This window comes from Podarcis filfolensis (assembly GCF_964270895.1).
Source record: "Podarcis filfolensis genome assembly, chromosome: 12".
Lineage (NCBI taxonomy): Eukaryota > Metazoa > Chordata > Lepidosauria > Squamata > Lacertidae > Podarcis > Podarcis filfolensis.
Window position 1 is genome coordinate 55,232,988 of NC_139614.1, and position 19,898 is coordinate 55,252,885.

The window sequence follows — 19,898 nt, forward strand, 5'->3', positions numbered from 1 at the left end:
ATCAGTTTGTACTACTGATGAAGCCTAGGACGGCGAAACAAGGCTAATATTCCAGAAATCCTTGTCTTAGACTCCGTGAAAGGATTCTGTGGAACTGCAACAACCTTTTGTGTGGATTGTTGGATTCTATGAACAGACAGGTGGAATAGACACTTTCACATATATGGACCTTATGCATAAACTGATTAAGAGAATCAACTGATCCACTGGGTCCTTCTACTTTTCTCCCAGTACGTTTCTGAGCACAATTCAAAGTGTGGGGCTGACCTTGAAAGCCCTAAACGGCCTCAGTCCAGTATACCTGAAGGAGCGTCTCCACCCCCACCGTTCTGCCCGGACGCTGAGGTCCAGCTCTGAGGGCCTTCTGGCGGTTCCCTCATTGCGAGAAGCCAAGTTACAGGGAACCAGACAGAGGGCCTTCTCGGTGGTGGCAGCTGCCCTGTGGAACGCCCTCCCACCAGATGTCAAAGAGAAAAACAACTACCAAACTTTTAGAAGACATCTGAAGGCAGCCCTGTTCAGGAAAGCTTTTAATGTTTAATAGGTGATTGTATTTTAGTGTTTTGTTGGAAGCCGCCCAGAGTGGCTGGGGAAACCCAGCCAGATGGGCGGGGTATAAATAATAAATTATTATTATTAATTATTATTTCTCGTTGAACTTTATGAGCTACTTCTGTTGAAATCTACAATTCAATACAATGAACAGTATATATTATGTTTTCAAACGTACAGCCGGTTACGTCTTGTGTGTTAATATTGAATATGTTTCACGTAACCAGGGGGTTGCAGTTTGACAACATCTGGAAGGCCAAAGGTTCCTCACGCCTGCTCCAAAATATTGCACCAGGTTCCTCACCACGCCTGGACATTATTGGAAGCCAAAAGACAGCTCCGCATCTCAATTAGGTATATTTGATTTACCCACCCACCCAACACCCAATTCCTTCCCGCCACCCTCTCACTCTGTCAGTTTCCTCTTCGACGGAGGGATGAGGTGAGACGGGAGCTCATTGGGCAACTCATGGCCTTCCAACTTGACTTTGATGAGGTGGTTGGCCAAAGCAAACTCCTCGTCGTCAAGCATCCCGTCTTTGTCGATGTCCGACAGTTTCCAGATCTTGCCCAAGACAGTGTTCGGCAGCTTGGACCTCACCATCTCCTTCTTCGCGTTGGCGCCAGTGATCTTCCCGTCCACCGGCGAAAGCGTGTAGAAGATCTCGTCGTACATGGGCTTGTCCCTGGCCACCACCCAGTTGGCGTCGTCGATCCCTTCGCCGGCGCCCTCGCCATAGCCGTGCCCAAAGGGGCCGTGCAGGGTGCCCTCGAAGGCGCCCCCTTTCACCATCTGAACGGGCCGCTGCGACTCCTCCTGGCGCACCAGAACCATCAGCTGGGCAATATCGCTGGCAAGCATATCCTCGACGGCATCCAACAATTTGCTCTTCAAGGGCTGGAACTTACTGAAGTCTTGGCCCTGTAGCTGCTCCTGAAAGACAGAGCGATGGGCATTTCAGCGTTAAGAGAAAGGACCGCAATCACCTTTGGCTGGGTCGGGATGATATGGGATTGGGGGGCACCTCCCATCTCCTGCGGGGGCGCAATTAGTGCCAGCACCGTCCATTAAGAGTTTGGGTGTAATCTTCGACACCTCACTTTCCATGGAGGTGCAGATTGCAGCTATAACGAAGGCGGCATTTTTTCATCTCCGCCAAGCTCAGCAGTTGGCTCCTTACCTCTCTCGCCCTGACCTGGCCACTGTGATCCACACGACGGTCACTTCCAGACTGGATTATTGTAACTCGCTCTACGTGGGGCTGCCCTTGAGATTGACCCAGAAACTCCAGCGGGTGCAGAATGCCGTGGCTCCTTACTGGGTCCTCGCTGCGGGATCACATTCACCCGGTGCTATACCAGCTGCACTGGCTCCAGGTGGAGTACAGGATCAGGTTCAAGGTGCTGGTTTTTAATCTTTAAAGCCCTAAACGGCCTAGGACCCTCGTACCTACGGGACCGCCTCTCCTGGTATGTCCCACGGAGGACCTCAAATAAGAACATCTTGGAGATCCCGAGCCACAGGGAGGTTAGGCTGGCCTCAACCAGAGCCAGGGCTTTTTCGGCTGTGGCCCTGATCTGGTGGAACGCTCTGTCACAAGACACTAGGGCCCTGCGGGACTTGACATATTTCTGCAGGGCCTGCAAGACAGAGTTGTTCCACCAGGCCTTTGGCCAAGGCACAGTCTGACCCCCTCTCTCCTTCTGTAATCCTCACAGAACTCTAGCCCAATGGTTGCCATTAATTTGATTCTGAATTGATTTTAGAATGAATTTCAATTAACTGACTGTGATTTTATGTAAACTGTGCCATTTTTACTGTCGTTAGCCGCTTTGGCTGGGGAAGGTGGGATATAAATAAAATTTTATTGTTATTATTTATTATGACCAAGCCTCCTGAGAAGTAGCTCTCAAACGCTTTCCCTTCAGAATAAAAATTCGCCGCACTGATTTTTAAATTGGCAAGAAATACGTTTGGTTGGGGGGAGAAACGACTCCTAGCAGTGCTTGGTTTTGAAAATATACCTATCCATACCTGGAAGATTTAATGAGAGGTGTGAACTGGCTTTTGCAGCGTAATCTCAATTCTATTAGGTCTGACTTGAGACAAACTAACTGTCATCCCCTCATCAACACAAAGGCGATTTTCTGATCTTTCCTATTTGTCAAAGCTGGAAATCCCTCTTCACGGCAATATGTTATGGAGAAGCACAGAAGAACGACCATTGTTCTTGAAGAGAGGCCTGGATACTAGTTCTGGTTGAGTATCCCCCAAAATTATTTTCATACTGTACTACATTGAAACGTTTAAATGCTTCTTTGATTGTCCTTCAACCTTCCTGCCTCAATTATCATCACATCCAACTACGCCACTGTGGCATGCCACACCCTTTGAGAACGGCCTTATGAGGAATGGTCGAGGGAGTTGGGTATGATTAGCCTGGAAGAGGAAACTGGGAGGTAATAGGATAGCCATCTTCAAATATCTGGAGGGCTGTCGATGGAGTTGACTTTTAACGCCCTAAATGTCTTTGGCCCATTAAACCTGAAGGAGCGTCTCCACCCCCATCGTTCTGCCCAGACACTGAGGTCCAGCGCCGAGGGCCTTCTGGCTGTTCCCTCCCTGCGAGAAGTGAAGTTACAGGGCCTTCTCGGTGGTGGCGCCAGCCCTGTGGAACGCCCTCCCAGCAGATGTCAAGGAGGGCTACACATCTTTTAAAAGACTTCTGAAGGTAGCCCTGTATCGGGAAGCTTTTAACGTTTGACATATTGCTGTGTTTTTATTATGTCGGAAGCTGCCCAGAGAGGCTAGGGAAACCCAGTCAGATGGGTGGGGTATGAAATATAATTCTGATTACGACGGCGGATTAAAATTACAAGAAAGGCGATTCGAACTCAAGGTTAGGAAGAGCTTTTTGACAGCAATCGCCGTTTGACAGTAGGATGGGACTTCCTCTGATGGACTCTCTTTCCTTGGAGATTTTAAAGCAGAAGTGGGATGGCCAACTATCACAGATGCTTCAGTTGAGATTCCCGCATTGCAGGGGGCTGGACTAGAGGAGCTCAGGGGTCACCAATTTCGAACTCTACAATTCTATGATTAATCTGACTCTGAAATTTAGAAGGCAGGCTGTGTTTCCCCCCTTCCTCCCCAGAACGATAATCTGAACTGAAAATGAGATTTCTCTTCTAGGCGAAAGCAATCCTTCCAAACCGGAACGTTCTAGCCAAGGTGGGCAGCAAAGTTCATCTTTGCCTCAGACCTCCCTCTGTGCAAGTGAAACTGAGGAGTTTTCCGTCCCGGTTCTCAGATGCGCTTTGTTTTTCCTGGCACTCACCTGCATCTTCTTCAGATTGGGAAAGTCTCCCGGCGAAATCTGATGCTCCCGCTCGATGCGCCCGTAGATCTCGCCCAAATTGTTCACGAGCTCTTTCTTCTTGTTGTCTTTCCCAAACACCGAGGGCATTTCCTTCTTAAGGGAGCTAATGATGTAGGCGTGGACCTAAGGACATCACAGAAGGGAGGTGTAAATACTTTGCGACTGCCATAAAACTTAGGGAACAGGCTGTACTACCAAAATGATTAAGGTTTTAAATGATAATTTTAGGTTATATTTTAGTGACCAAGATTTAATATATATTTTTAACTGCCGCTATATCTGAATTGTCTCTGTTATACCCAATTGCAGTTCGATGTATCCCTGTTGTGTTTTATGAAGTGACCCGGAACTGGTCTGTGACCGTAATAATAAAGTTGTTCTTCTAAATATTTTGTGTTTTTTTAGACAACAACACCACCTCATTCTCATCTGATTCTCCATCCCTCCTGCCCAAATATTCTCCTCTATTTCTGCAAAGAGCTCAAGGTGATTCCCCCTTTCCCATTTAATCCCAATGACCCTACGAGGTAGATTCATAGCTGTCATTTTCAGATTTGAAAATAAGGGATCAGCAGCCAAAATAAGGGATTTTCCGGGCACAGGTATGTTCAACTTCTGAGCCCCTCTGAGCCAAAGGCAGAAAGCCCAGCCAGCAGCCAAATGAAGCCTCATCAATAAGGGACAGGAGCAGGACATGGCGCTGGGATAAGGGACTGTCCCGCCAAATAAGGGACGCTTGACAGCTATGGGTAGATTAGGCTAAGAGACAGCAGCTCACCCAATGAGCTTCACAGCCGAGTCAGGATTTGTCTCTCGTCTCCCAGGTCCTAGTCTGGCTCTCTAGCCCAGTTTTTCCTCAAACCTGGGTCCCTGATAATCTCAGGTATGTTGAGCATCTTCCCCAAACCATCTTTTTATGGGACTGATGGGATCTGCGATCCAAAATATCTGGAAGCCCTCAGGTTAGCGAAGGCTGCACTATGTCACACTGGTTCTAGGTAGACACAGTTGGATTTTGTTTTATCTTGCATGTTTCTGAGCAGGACGCAGGATGAAACAGATGCCTTGCAACACTCCGTTTCAAAATACTTTTTCCATCGTGACATTTCTTGGGTGCTTTGAGTGCAGCACAGTCCCTTAGCTCAAGCTATCCTCAGTCTCATGATGAGGACAAACAGAAAAAAGGGGTAGAAAGCAGCCTTTAACTGGAAAATTACAGCAGTACCTCGGTTTTTGAACGTCTCCGTTGACGACTGTTCTGGAACTCGAACGCCGAAAACCCGGAAGTAAACGCTTCTGTTTTTGAATGCGCCTCGGAAGTTGAACGGCTTCCACCGAGGTACCACTGAATTTTTATCAATTTTCATTTTTTTTTCTTTTTTTCTTTTTTTTAAATATACCATTTAATTACAATAAAAGCCGCCCTTTCATAAAAAGTTGTCAATTCCCAAAGGGTTGTTGGAACAAGGAAGTATTCACTGGCCAGTGGAAGGACAGCAAGGAGGGAGGCAGTCTAGTTTATCTAGGGAGGGAGTTCCCAAGTCTGGGAGCAGCCACTGAGAAGGGTGAGAGAAGGGCCACCCCCCAAAAATCTAAAAACCTGAGTGGTTTTGTACAGAAACTGGCTGGACTGGCTTGAATTTTGCTTCAGCACTGGTGAAAGGATAGCATCTTCCACCGCACCTGAGACAGCAGGTTAGTTTAGGGGGGGCCTGGACCAGTTGTGTGGCAAACATAGCTCTGTCCTCCAACAGAAAATAATGGCCAAGGAGCAGTTTTGGGGGAACAGCCAGGGACTGCTTCAACTACTGCCCCCTACCATTTGCCCCACAAAGGTAGGCATCTCACTTAGCCTAATTGTAGAACTGGCCCTGAACACACTTACCGGAGAGTAAGTCCATTGAACTCAGAAGGGGCTACTTCTGAGGAACCATGCTTAGGATTCTGCTGTGAGTAGGTTCCTCTGTATAACCAGAGCCAGCGTGATGTGGCGCTTAGAGGAGCCTTTCTCAAATGTGGGTCTCCAGCTGCTACCGGACTACAGCTCCCATCATCAATGACCACTGGGTCCTGGAAGCTAGGGAAGATGGGAGTTGTAGTCCGATAGCAGCCGGGGGACCCAAGTTTGAGGAAAGCTGGGCTAATCGCTGGGACTGACCAAGTGTGCAGAGAAAAGCTTTCCTTGTATACCTGCTTCCGGAAATCCCTTCAGGATTAAAAAACATCTTCATGTACGCAACAACGGCCGCGAGAGTTCTGGTAGCACAAGGATGGAAGACTGAAGAAACCCCAACCAAAGAATCATGGCAAGAAAAATTGATGGACTATGCAGAACTGGCAAAACTGACATACAAGCTACGGGACAAGGATAATTGTGACTTTAAGGATGAATGGGAACCCTTTACAAAGTATGTGAAGACGCAACAAAGCGAATTGGACTCCTTGGCAGGTTTTGAATAAATATTCACAAACCTTTTATTGATAATAATCAGCTAAATAGTTTGAGGATCTATACAACTGTGTAACATGCGGAAAACAGCATTCTTAGAGAGACCAAAGACTGGAACTGGGGGAAGTCGGGGGTGGGGGTGGGGGGTTTTTTGGGGGGGGGGATGAAGGAAAAATGGGGGGGCAAGGATGATACGTTTTTGGATACTATGTTGTTATAATTTTGAATAATAATAAAAAAAGGAATAGGTCACTGGGGAGAGAGACAGACAGACAGACAGACAGACAGACAGACATTCACCTTGGCTAGCCTCGCCCGCTTAATGAGGTCGTTCAGTTTCCGAAGGGCTGCGTTTCGGGGCAGGCTTTGGATATCCCTGAAGAGGTCCTGTTCCTCTGCCTCGAAGAGCTTGCGGTTATCGGGGATGAGGAGCGGGTGAGACCAGAAGGAGCCGATGTAGACCCTGATCACCTCGGGCGTGTTGACGATCTTCCCCAGCGACCACATGAGCGCCCCGTAGACTCTCATCAGCTGCTGGGTCTCGATCTGGTCGGCCTTGTTAAGCACCACCCTCATCTTGTCCTCGTGGTTCTTCAGGGCTTTGATGACCTCGGAGAACTCGTCCGAGATGTCCAGCTTGTGGGCATCGAAGAGGAGGATGATGCGGTCCACCCGCTCGGCAAACCACTCCAGGACGGCAGCAAAGTCGTAGCCTACGTCAGGGAAGGAGAGAGGGGGAGTCCCATCAGAACACCAGGGATGGCTCCGTTGGTTGTGGAGCTCAAAGCCCATCCATGTAATAAGGGGCAGCTACATGTTCCTGCGGGGACGCGGGTGGCACTGTGGGTTAAACCACAGAGCCTAGGACTTGCCGATCAGAAGGCCGGTGGTTTGAATCCCCGCGACGGTGTGAGCTCCCGTTGCTCGGTCCCAGCTCCTGCCAACCTAGCAGTTCAAAAGCACGTCAAAGTGCAAGTAGATAAATAGGTACCACTCCGGCGGGAAGGTAAACGGCGTTTCCGTGCGCTGCTCTGGTTCGCCAGAAGCGGCTTAGTCATGCTGGCCACATGACCCGGAAGCTGTACGCCGGCTCCCTCAGCCAATAAAGCGAGATGAGAGCCGCAACCCCAGAGTCGGCCACGACTGGACCTAATGGTCAGGGGTCCCTTTACCTTACATATTCTTACATTGCAGGGGGTTGGACTAGAAAGACCTATATTGGCTCCCAGTACGTTTCCAAGCACAATTCAAAGTATTGGTGCTGACCTTGAAAGCCCTAAACGGCCTCAGCCTGAAGGAGCGTCTCCACCCCCATCGTTCTGCCCGGACACTGAGGTCCAGCGCCAAGGGCCTTCTGGCGGTTCCCTTACTGCAATAAGCCAAGTTACAGGGAACCAGGCAGAGGGCCTTCTTGGTGGTGGCGCCCGCCCTGTGGAACGTCCTCCCACCAGATGTCAAAGAGAAAAACAACTACAAGATTTTTGGAAGACATCTTAAGGCAGCCCTGTTTGGGGAAGTTTTTAATGTTTAATTAATGTCCCACAGAGGACCTTACGGTCTTCAAACAAAAACATCTTGGGAGGTCCAGGGCCACAGGGAAGAAGCAGCAGCAAAGTTTGGATTTGATATCCCACTTTATCACTCCCCTAAGGAGTCTCAAAGTGGCTCACAATCTCCTTAACCTTCCTCCCCCACAACAAACACTCTGTGAGGTGAGTGGGGCTGAGAGACTTCAGAGAAGTGTGACTGGCCCAAGGTCACCCAGCAGCTGCATGTGGAGGAGCGGAGATGTGAACCTGGTTCCCCAGATTACGAGACTACCGTTCCAAAACCAAAGCACGCTCTCCCATAGAAAGCAATGCAAAATGGATTAATCCGTTCCAGACTTTTAAAAACGACCCCGAAAATATCAATTTAACATGAATTTTACTATCTAACGAGACCATTGATCCATAAAATGAAAGCAATAAACAACGTACTGCAGTCACACAATCAATCAGTAGCTGAACTGGGTTCCACACAAAAAGGAAAAAAAACGAGCCACAAAAACGCAAAATAAATAGCAAAAATAGACAGGCCGCAGCGTAACACTTAAAACTTAAGTGTGGCACTCAAACTGGAAGTGTTAACACTGAAAACGGAGCACATTCAGCTTCTGAAAAAGTCTGCAAACTAGAACACTTACTTCTGGGTTTGCAGTGTTTGGGTTCCAAGTTGTTTGAGCACCAAGGTGTTTGAGAACCAAGGTACCACTGTATATAAAGGTGCAAAATTATGAATGTCCCGCCTAGCCAGGAACTGCCGCTCCAGCGTGAGAGCTGCTTCTTATTTCTCCAAAGGAAAAACTTAAGAAACAGCAGAAAAGGACACAGCGGGAATATTCTGGCTGCAGCAAATCCCAAAGGAAAATTGCACAAGCGGCTTTTCACAGCCTTACATCTGCCCTGCTTTTCTCAGCCAAAGGAAAAAGAGATGCCTGCATGTCAGGCTTCCAGAACTAACAACTGCATTAAGACAAAGCAGCGCAGGGCATGTCCCGGGTTCGAGTCTCGCTCAAGGGCTCATTGTACGACCCAGATTCAGATCTCTCTATGTTGCTGCACAGGAGGGGATGATTTTGGCTCAATCGCTGCAGCTGGATACATATGCAATAATAAGAACTGTAGAGTTGGAAGAGGCCCCGTAAAAATCATTCCGAAAAGAACTGGAATGATTATGCTTTGGGATTCTGAACGATTTATTAAGAAAGGGAAATTAAGTCTCTCTCTCTCTCTCCAAAATATTCGAGTCTTGACCCTCAATAATTTGTTGGTTTTGCAACCATACCGGGTCCGTCAACAATTTCAGATTTTCTCATTTCTTCGGACAGCGACGCTTAAAAGGCAAACTTGCTAAGAGTGCTCTCAGTGTTGGCACCTGCCGCTGAGATCAAACAGGCCTTGGAAAGGTTTTCTGGCAAGGCTAAGTCAGCGCTTAGCAAAAGCACCGCTCCCATTCTTAATTGTTCCAGGAACTGACCGGTTAAATGGTTTACATAAGGAGACGGACAATGTGTATTGCAGCGGTTCTCAACCTGTGGGTCCCCAGATGTTGTTGGACTACAACTCCCATCATCCCTGAGCTCTGGGCCTTGCTAGCTAGGGGTGATGGGAGTTGTAGTCCAACAACATCTGGGGAGCCACAGGTTGAGAAAGGCTGCTGAGCAGGAACAATACTAACATTAAAGGTAAAGGGACCCCTGACCATTAGGTCCAGTCTTGGCCGACTCTGGGGTTGCGGCGCTCATCTCGCTTTATTGGCTGAGGGAGCCGGCGTACAGCTTCCGGGTCATGTGGCCAGCATGACTAAGCCGCTTCTGGCAAACCAGAGCAGCGCACGGAAACGTTGTTTACCTCCCCACCGGAGCGGCACCTATTTATCTACTTGCACTTTGATGTGCTTTTGAACTGCTAGGTGGGCAGGAGCAGGGACCGAGCAACGGGAGCTCACCCCGTCGCGGGGATTCGAACCGCCGACCTTCTGATCGTCAAGTCCTAGGCTCTGTGGTTTAACCCACAACGCCACCCGCGTCCCTAGCAAACTAACATTAAGACTCACTAACTCAGGCCTTTGCCAACCTGGTGCCCTCCAGGTGTTTTTCGACTACTGCTCCCATCAGTCCCTCCCAGCCAGACCTGAGCTTTTCTGCTGCTAGCTGCACCCGAGATCTCCTCCACAGTCATTTAGTGAGTAAGCACCTGAGCATGTGCAGAGTGCTCACCCCCCACGCCCGCACAGCAGAATTTGCTGTTGCCATAATGACAAAGATGGCATGTGTGATGCAGCCGAAATTTCAGCCCTTGAGAGCAGAGAGAGAAGAAAGAAGAAACAAATGGAAAATAAACACCTCACACAGGAAATTTTATAGGATGCAAGCTCCTCTTGCAGAAATAAAATTCATTAAATGTGTAATTACAAACAAAAGTCAAGAAACCAGTGGCTGCTGAACGAAGGAGCAAGATCAGAACTGTTGTAACTGGATTAATCAAGATTACGGAAGCAGAAAGAAATAAGAATTTGGCACCCTGAAATCCAGCACACAGGAACTCACCTAAAATAGTTTAATTTGGACTTTTAATAACTGGATCTTTTAATTGTATTGTAAGTCAATATTGTGATAATGTGGCTTTTATTAGATTACTGTAATTGATCTGAAAGAGGAGAGCGCAAAATATGGCTTGAAGCACAACATCAAAAAAACGAAGATCATGGCCACTGGTCCCATCACCTCCTGGCAAATAGAAGGGGAAGAAATGGAGGCAGTAAGAGATTTTATTTTATTGGGCTCCATGATCACTGCAGATGGTGACAGCAGTCACGAAATTAAAAGACGCCTGCTTCTTGGGAGAAAAGCAATGACTAACCTAGACAGCATCTTAAAAAGCAGAGACATCACCTTGCCAACAAAGGTCTGCATAGTTCAAGCTATGGTTTTCCCAGTCGTGATGTATGGAAGTGAGAGCTGGACCATAAAGAAGGCTGATCGCCAAAGAATGGATGCTTTTGAATTCTGGTGCTGGAGGAGACTCTGGAGAGTCCCATGGACTGCAAGTAGATCAAACCTCTCCATTCTGAAGGAAATCAGCCCTGAGTGCTCACTGGAAGGACAGATCCTGAAGCTGAGGCTCCAATACTTTGGCCACCTCATGAGAAGAGAAGACTCCCTGGAAAAGACCCTGATGTTGGGAAAGATGGAGGGCACAAGGAGAAGGGGACGACAGAGGATGAAGTGGTTGTACAGTGTTCTCGAAGCTACCAGCATGAGTTTGATCAAACAGCGGGAGGCAGTGGAAGACAGGAGTGCCTGGCGTGCTCTGGTCCAGGGGGTCACAAAGAGGCGGACACGACTAAAGGACTAACCGACAACAATTGATATTATGGAAGAAGATTTGCTGTGCTCATTAGGCCTGGCACTCCTGTGCAGTTCCTGTGTTGTTGTTTTTCTAATAATTTACTTTATGTGATTTACTGCCTTCTGCATGCAAAGCAAGTGGTCTCCCAGGGAGCCCTTCTCCAAACAGACAGCTGGGTTGGCTAAAGGATTTTCCCAGACTGTCCCCGCGTCCCACAAAAGGAGAAATGTTCTTGCTCCAGAGTCCGTTAGCGGTTCAGAGGCCGTAGAAGGGACAGGCGACCTTCGCAAAGAGGAATGAATGATGAATTTCCAGACTTTGCCGGTCTCTCCCACCTTCAAGGACGAGTGGAAAGGTCAGGAGGACTCGGCAAAATGGGTCAAGCCTCGTTTCACACACAGGCCCGGCTCACTAATGAGCACAGAAAAGGGACATTTGGAAAGAGAAATCCAGGCCAACAGAGTGAGAAATATCAAGGGTGTCAGCGGCCGAGGCAATTATCGATAGACCCCGAGAGAGAAGCCTATTTATAGCCGAACCGACACGGGCGATAGCTATTTATAGAAAACGTTTTTTTCTTTTAAATAGCCGAGGAGAACGCACCCCTGGCACCAGTGGCATTGGAGTGAAACTTAGCTCAGCCAGGGGTTCAAACAGCCACAAAAGAGCAGTAAAATCCGGCATGCTATCCCGATCTCCCTGCTCTGGGATCGAACTTAATCGTTAGACCAAAAGTACACCCCAAAGCCAATCCTGTGAAGACTGCGAATCATTAAAAGACTATGCTGAGCAATACCTACTGGGCTGGTGAGTTTATAAGGTTTGAAACAAGATTTAAGCTATGTCCCAGAGAGGAAATGGACCCTTGTCCCTGTCAGTTTGCATTTCTTAGTGCAGAAAGTATTGATCTCATGTGTCGAGTTTTTTCCTGTTCTGATTAATTCAAGAGGGTTCTTGAATTGTAAGTAATTGTAAGTTTAAAAGTCTGCTGCAACTGGATTTCTTATGGACAGGGCCAATCCTGAATGTATTGGATTTGTGACCGTTACGGTGGTACCTCTGGTCACGGACGGGATCCGTCCCGGAGCTCTGGTCGGATCCCGAGGTTTCTGCAAGCGGAGGTGCCTGTTCTGCACATGCGCGAAACCCGGAAAAATACTTCCGGGTTTGCTGCTTTTGCAACGTAAGCCAAGGTTCTACTGTATGCTGCTTTGCCTTCAGTAGCTGTAGAGCTCTGATGGATGAAGTTACCAATTGCCTCTGGTCTATCGTTTGGGAACTCTGCAACCTGCTTAAGCTTTTACTCCTCAGCAATGACAGCCCCTTCCACAGAAGCTGCTCCTTTCACTTTACCTCGGCTGATTCTCTGCTTCTCCCCGGAAAGGATCCCTGGAGTGTCAATCACACTGATGCTCTCCAGAACCGGATTTGGCAGCTGTGCACAAACGAATCTAAGGGGTGGAAAAGCAGAAGAAAAATGTCACAATAAAGTAATACAAGGGACAGAACATGGACAATATTTCGGGTGAAAATTAAGTCTGGGTCCACTGGTTTTCCTCTGAAGTTCTCCACTGAAACACATTTTATGTGCTGAAGATTAAAGATTAAAGAGTAAAGGTAAAGGTAAAGGGACCCCTGACAGTTAAGTCCAGTCAGGAACGACTCTGGGGTTGCGGCGCTCATCTTGCTTTACAGGTCGAGGGAGCTGGCGTTTGTCTGCTTCCGCAGACAGTTTTTCCAGGTCATGTGCCCAGCATGACTAAGCCGCTTCTGGTGAAACCAGAGCAGCGCACGGAAACGCTGTTTACCTTCCCGCTGGAGTGGTACCTACTTATCTACTTGCACTTTGATGTGCTTTCGAACTGCTAGGTGGGCAGGAGCAGGGACCGAGCAACGGGAGCTCACCCCGTCGTGGGGATTCGAACCGCCGACCTTCTGATCCTCCATAAAAACAAGCCCAATGGAGTCAGTGTGGCCCAGTGGCTAGATTGTCAGACCAGGACCTAGGAGACCCGGGTTCGAATCTCCACCTGGTCACGAGCTCCCTGGGTGACCTTGGGCCTGTCACAGTCTTTCTGCCTAGCCTACCTCACAGTCTAGTTGTTGGGAATTAAAAACGAAGATCATGGCCACTGGGCCCATCACCTCCTGGCAAATAGAACAGGAAGAAATCGAGACAGTGAGAGATTTTACTTTCTTGGGCTCCATGATCACTGCAGATGGTGACAGCAGTCACAAAATTAAAAGACGCCTGCTTCTTGGGAGAAAAGCAATGACAAACCTAGACAGCATCCTAAAAAGCAGAGACATCACCTTGCCAACAAAGGTCCGTATAGTTAAAGCTATGGTTTTCCCAGGAGTGATGTATGGAAGTGAGAGCTGGACCATAAAGAAGGCTGATCGCCAAAGAATGGATGCTTTTGAATTATGGTGCTGGAGGAGACTCTTGAGAGTCCCATGGACTGCAAGAAGATCAAACCTCTCCATTCTGAAGGAAATCAGCCCTGAGTGCTCACTGGAAGGACAGATCCTGAAGCTGAGGCTCCAAGACTTTGGACACCTCATGAGAAGAGAAGACTCCCTGGAAAAGACCCTGATGTTGCGAAAGATGGAGGGCACAAGGAGAAGGGGACGACAGAGGACGAGATGGTGGGAAAGTGTTCTCAAAGCTACCAGCATGAGTTTGACCAAACTGCAGGAGGCAGTGGAAGACAGCAGGGCCTGGTGTGCTCTGGTCCAGGGGGTCACGAAGAGTCCGACACGACTAAACGACTAAACAACAACAACATGCCACCTTGAGCTCATTGGAGAAAAAGTTGGGGTATTAATCCAGGAAAGAAAAATAATGAAATCCAAACAGAAAAATTCATCCTGAAATCCAAACCCAGCAACCACTACTCATTTAATGCTCTACATGGCGAACACCACCATGGCCGGCCCCGTATGTAACCGGCAGACAGCAGAATATCTCTTTCCCTTTAATACCAGCCTCATGGATTTGGCCCTGATGTTTTGGAAGGAAATGTTCTTGATTATTTAGCTGTCCAAACAATAAATCAGATCTAGGCCCCCCTGCTAAGAGTTGTCTTCCACCACTCTCTGTACCCTCTTCCGACAGTTAAAAGGCAGCCGCCGAGAAAAATGTTTTCATCTGTTAAATTTAGGGTTTCACCACAAGGGTTTGTTTGTCCTGCTTTTAAGCCTTTGCCCCGGCAGGAGTCCGACCTGCTAGTTAGCATCTGAGAGAGCGCTGGGGCTAAGTAAATGCCAGGAAAGTCAGGAGGCAAATTTGGCTAGGGACAAAGGCATGCACAAAAAACATTGTTCCTTTCGGCGCCTGCCTCAAAACAGCACACACACACACACACACACACACACACACACACACACACACACAAACTGCTTGAAGCATCATTAGAATCAAAGATAAACTAAAAACTTGATTAAAACACACTTTGGCATTCTACCTATCTGAATAGGCCGACTCTGGGGTTGCGGCGCTCATCTCGCTTTATTGGCCGAGGAAGCCAGCGTACAGCTTCCGGGTCATGTGGCCAGCAGGACTAAGCCGCTTCTGGCGAACCAGAGCAGCACACGGAAACACCATTTACTTTCCTGCCGGAGCGGTACCTATTTATCTACTTGCACTTTGAGGTGCTTTCGAACTGCTAGGTTGGCAGGAGCAGGGACCGAGCAACGGGAGCTCACCCCGGCGCGGGGATTCAAACCGCCGACCTTCTGATCGGCAAGTCCTAGGCTCTGTGGTTTAACCCACAGCGCCACCCGCGTCCCTTGAATGTTTGTAGCAGGTGCCAAAAAGAGAAAACAGGGAAGGCACCTGCTGCCTGATGTCAGAAGGCAGGGAGTTCCAAAGAGCCTGATCACTGTGTTGCATTATAAAGTAACTCTCAAGAACAGAGCGGAACAACCGGATGGATGGATTCGAGAGACTCTATACAGGACTCTAAATCTGCTCATGTGGCCTTAATTGTAGCTTTTTTTCTGGCATGGAGGTACATAGACGTTGACCAGCAATAAAGAGGCTCTCCTAAGTTTGAGTTGAACGCCCATTGCAAGTGAGTTGGAAGTGGATGAAGCTGTTGTAATGTGGTCTAGCGCTGTGGAGATAAAACAGGCTAGACCCCCGCTGGGCCTTCCTCCCCTCGAGGAGAGGGTGGCAGGCAAAGAATGGCAACTATAGCTATTAAGCGTTATAGGGTCGCTGTGCCATGTCTCTTGGAGGAGGAGGATGTCAAATTACATAAGGTAGGACATTAGGTGTTGGTTAAGGTCCGTATAGTTAAAGCTCTGGTTTTCCCAGTAGTGATGTATGGAAGTGAGAGCTGGACCATAAAGAAGGCTGATCACCGAAGAATTGATGCTTTTGAATTCTGGTGCTGGAGGAGACTCTTGAGAGTCCCATGGACTGCAAGAAGATCAAACCTCTCCATTCTGAAGGAAATCAGCCCTGAGTGCTCACTGGAAGGACAGATCCTGAAGCTGAGGCTCCAAGACTTTGGAGAAGAGAAGACTCCCTGGAAAAGACCCTGATGTTGGGAAAGATGGAGGGCACAAGGAGAAGGGGACAACAGAGGACGAGAAGGTTGGACAGTGTTCTCAAAGCTACAAACATGAGTCTGACCAAACTGCGGGAGGCAGTGGAAGACAGGAGGGCCTGGCGTGCTCTGGTCCATGGGGTCACGAAGAGTCAGACACGACTAAACAACAAATTCTTCTTTGCATGCCAGCCTATGTTCCAGCACAGCAACTTTAGACCCCGTTCCCTCTGAGACCTGTTTCCATCATTTCCACCTATTTTGTCTAAAAAACCACTCCCAATTGCTCTATCACTGGGGGTGTGTTTGGTAGGGCTACAGTGTTCCTCTGTTCTGGGCGGGGATGGGTAGCTATCTCATCTGGGGATAACCTGAGGTAGCCAAGCCAGGAACTTGAGATCTTCACGACCTGGTTGGCCCCTGCCATGTCATACTAACTGACGGCTGATTCGGGACTTTAAATTGTGCTCTTATATCAAATTTCCTTTTCTGCGTATACTGTAATGTTTTACTGTTGCTATGGCCATTGGATAATGCGAATAAAGTTTTATCTTTAAGGCGGTGAAGGTCCTGTGTGAGTGCCTGGAGGTGGTTGGAGGATGGATGGCGGCTAACAGATTGAGGCTGAATCCTGACAAGACAGAAGTACTGTTTTTGGGAGACAGGGGGCAGGCAGGTGTGGAGGATTCCCTGGCCCTGAATGGGGTCACTGTGCCCCTGAAGGACCAGGGGCGCAGCCTGGGAGTCATTCTGGACACACAGCTGTCCATGGAGGCGCAGGTCAATTCTGTGTCCAGGGCGGCTGTCTACCAGCTCCATCTGGTACATAGGCTGAGACCCTACCTGCCCACAGACTGGCCAGAGTGGTGCATGTTCTGGTTATCTCCCGCTTGGACTACTGCAATGCGCTCTATGTGGGACTACCTTTGAAGGTGACCTGGAAACTGCAATTAATCCAGAATGCGGCAGCTAGACTGGGGACTGGGAGTGGCTGCCGAGACCACATAACACCGGTCCTGAGAGATCTGCATTAGCTCCCAGTACATTTCCAAGCACAATTCAAAGTCTTGGTGCTGACTTTTAAAGCCCTAAACGGCCTCGGTCCAGTAGACCTGAAGGAGCGTCTCCATCCCCATGGTTCTGCCCGGACACGGAGGTCCAGCTTTGAGGGCCTTCTGGTGGTTCCCTCATTGCGAGAATTGAGGTTACAGGGAACCAGACAGAGGGCCTTCTCGGTAGTGGCGCCCACCCTGTGGAACACCCTCCCTTCAGATGTGAAGGAAATAAGCAGCTATCCTATCTTTAAAAGACATCTGAAGGAAGCCCTGTTTAGGGAAGTTTTTAATATTTAATGCTGTATTGTTTTTTCACATTTGATTGGGAGCCACCCAGAGTGGCTGGGGAGACTGAGCCAGATGGGCGGGGTATAAATAATAAATTTTTTATTATTATTATTATTATTATTATTATTATTATTATTATTATTATCTTGAGAGCAGAGCGCTCCTCACTGACCTGTTCAAGAAGGCATTGCCGAAGGCATTCAGTTTCCTGAAAGGCTTCTTGGGATCCACCACCAGCGCATTCCCGGGAATGATGCCTTCCACGTCGCCCTGCATCACGGCTATGAAGGAGTCCGTCGTGGGCTCTGGACCAATTCTCATGCCAGGGAATTCTTGCTCGAGGAGGTACCTAGGAACAGACATAAAGCATGAGATGTGCCACTGGTTCCACTTAAGACGCTATGTGCTCAGAGGGTGACCTCTAGTTGCAAATCTGATGCTAGACGATGCCTCCTTTAGCAGGCAGCTCCTAACCCATACAAAATGCCAACCACAGAGCCTAGGACTTGCCGATCAGAAGGTCGGCGGTTCGAATCCCCACGCTGGGGTGAGCTCCCGTTGCTCGGTCCCTGCTCCTGCCCACCTAGCAGTTTGAAAGCACCTCAAAGTGCAAGTAGATAAAGAGGTACCACTCCGGCGGGAAGGTAAACGACGTTTCCGTGCGCTGCTCTGGTTCACCAGAAGCGGCTTAGTCATGCTGGCCACATGACCTGGAAGCTGTACGCTGGCTCCCTTGGCCAGTAAAGCGAGATGAGCATCGCAACCCCAGAGTCATCCACAACAGGACCTAATGGTCAGGGGGTACCTTTACCTTTTGGTTTATTAAATTGTGATTTATTTTATCACATTTATTATGGTTTCGTTACTGCCAACAACACACCATTTGAAGCTATGGTTTGCTGTCGGCTTACAAACCCTGGTTTGTTTTAATCATGGGTAGGCAAACTAAGGCCTGGGGGCCAGATCCGGCCCAATCAACGTCTAAATCTGGCCCACGGACGGTCTGGGAATCAGCATATTTTTACATGAGTAGAATGTGCCCTTCAATTTAAAAAGCATCTCTGAGTTATTTATGGGGCCCGCCTGGTGTTTTTACATGAGTGGAATGTGTGCTTTTATTTAAAATGCATCTCTGGGTTATTGGTGGGGGATAGGAATTCATTCATATATTTTTTTCAAAACATAGTCCGGCCCGCCACATGGTCTGAGGGACAGTAGACCTTAGGTTGCCTACCCCTGCTGTTATCTAATATTAAAGAGTGCTTGTAGACTGATGATTAGGCAGCTAAGGGTATGAATCTTATGGCTACTGATTGATTTCATGTACAGTGGTACCTCGGGTTAAGTACTTAATTCGTTCCGGAGGTCTGTTCTTAACCTGAAACTGTTCTTTAACCTGAAGCACCACTTTAGCTAATGGGGCCTCCCGCTGCCCTGCCGGAGCACGATTTCTGTTCTCATCCTGAAGCAAAGTTCTTAACCCGAGGTACTATTTCTGGGTTAGCAGAGTCTGTAACCTGAAGCGTATGTAACCTGAGGTACCACCGTAATACAAAAAACAGCGACAATTTGTTGTTGACAAAGGACAGCTGGACATATATAGGGCCCCATCACCTTCGGTAGCTTAGGGCCTCATCAAACCTAAATCTGGCCCTAGGGCTATCCACCAGCAATGAACTATTTTTGCATCAACGACATGCTGTCGTACACAGCGCCAAAACCCCCTTCCCAAGCCCCCAGGATAAGTGGACCAGGAAATATGAGCGAAAGCTGGACACTTGATGCACAAAATACAAAACCTGCAGGCAGCCTATGCGGAAAAAACACACCTGGACAGTATCATTTACACCCCTTACCCAAGGAAACCTGAGCAATTTGTACCCAAGATCTCAAAAGAACAAGGATTTCATTGTACTAGGGTGATGGCTGAAGGGGGGGGGCGCAGAAAGAGAGAGACAAGGAATTTCTTGTGAGCCACAATCTATACCAGTGTAAAGGCTTAGAAAACATAGCAGTGAAAACAGGATGTACTCGCAACCGGTGGAAGAATCACATGCCGGCAAGTTAATATTCTGCGTACTGTTATAGGCAGTGGTGACGACAGAAGGTGCTTTGAATTCAGCCTGGTCAAACGAAACAGGCAACTTCCAGGTTAGACTACTGCAATGCACTCTACGCGGGTCTGCCCGTGAAGACTGTTTTAGACCAGCCAGCGAGAAAACATATGCAGCCAAAGGGCCACATACAGTAAGGTTACCAGATTTTTTTCAATGAATCTGGGGACACTTTAAATTAAATACCGTACTTTTTGCTCTATAAGACTCACTTTTTCTCTCCTAAAAAGTAAGGGGAAATGTGTGTGCGTCTTATGGCGCGAATGCAGGCTGCGCAGCTATCCCAGAAGCCAGGAACAGCAAGAGGGATTGCTGCTTTCACTGCACAGTGATCCCTCTTGCTGTTCTGGCTTCTGGGATTCAGAATATTTTTCCCCCGTATTTTCCTCCTCCAAAAACTAGGTGCGTCTTATGGTCTGGTGCGTCTTATAGAGCGGAAAATACGGTGAATAAATACTACGTTCTGGACGTTGATGTTGCAGCGATGGCGGTGGCAGAGGGGCGGCCGCTGCCTTGACCTCAACCGCCACATTTCCCCTTCCTCGAAGGCTTCTATCTCCTTTCTCCATGAGCCTGAGCAGCCCCTGAGTTGTGGGTTCTTCGGTGGTGGTG

The 19,898-nt window shown here is 48.3% G+C and overlaps 1 protein-coding gene across 1 annotated transcript in view; it reads right to left on the reverse strand.

Moving 5' to 3' along the window:
- Positions 1 to 543: 543 nt before the first annotated feature.
- LOC310746094 (EH domain-containing protein 3) overlaps positions 544 to 19,898 on the reverse strand; it is a 32,446-nt gene continuing 13,091 nt past the window's right edge. The window contains exons 2-6 of the mRNA XM_083579817.1: positions 17,345 to 17,521; positions 12,627 to 12,724; positions 6,682 to 7,094; positions 3,891 to 4,055; positions 544 to 1,486 (exon numbers count right to left, since the gene is read on the reverse strand). Of these exons, the coding sequence (XP_083435943.1) occupies positions 959 to 1,486; positions 3,891 to 4,055; positions 6,682 to 7,094; positions 12,627 to 12,724; positions 17,345 to 17,521 (1,381 nt within the window). The 3' untranslated portion in view covers positions 544 to 958. The remainder of the gene's footprint in view (positions 1,487 to 3,890; positions 4,056 to 6,681; positions 7,095 to 12,626; positions 12,725 to 17,344; positions 17,522 to 19,898) is intronic.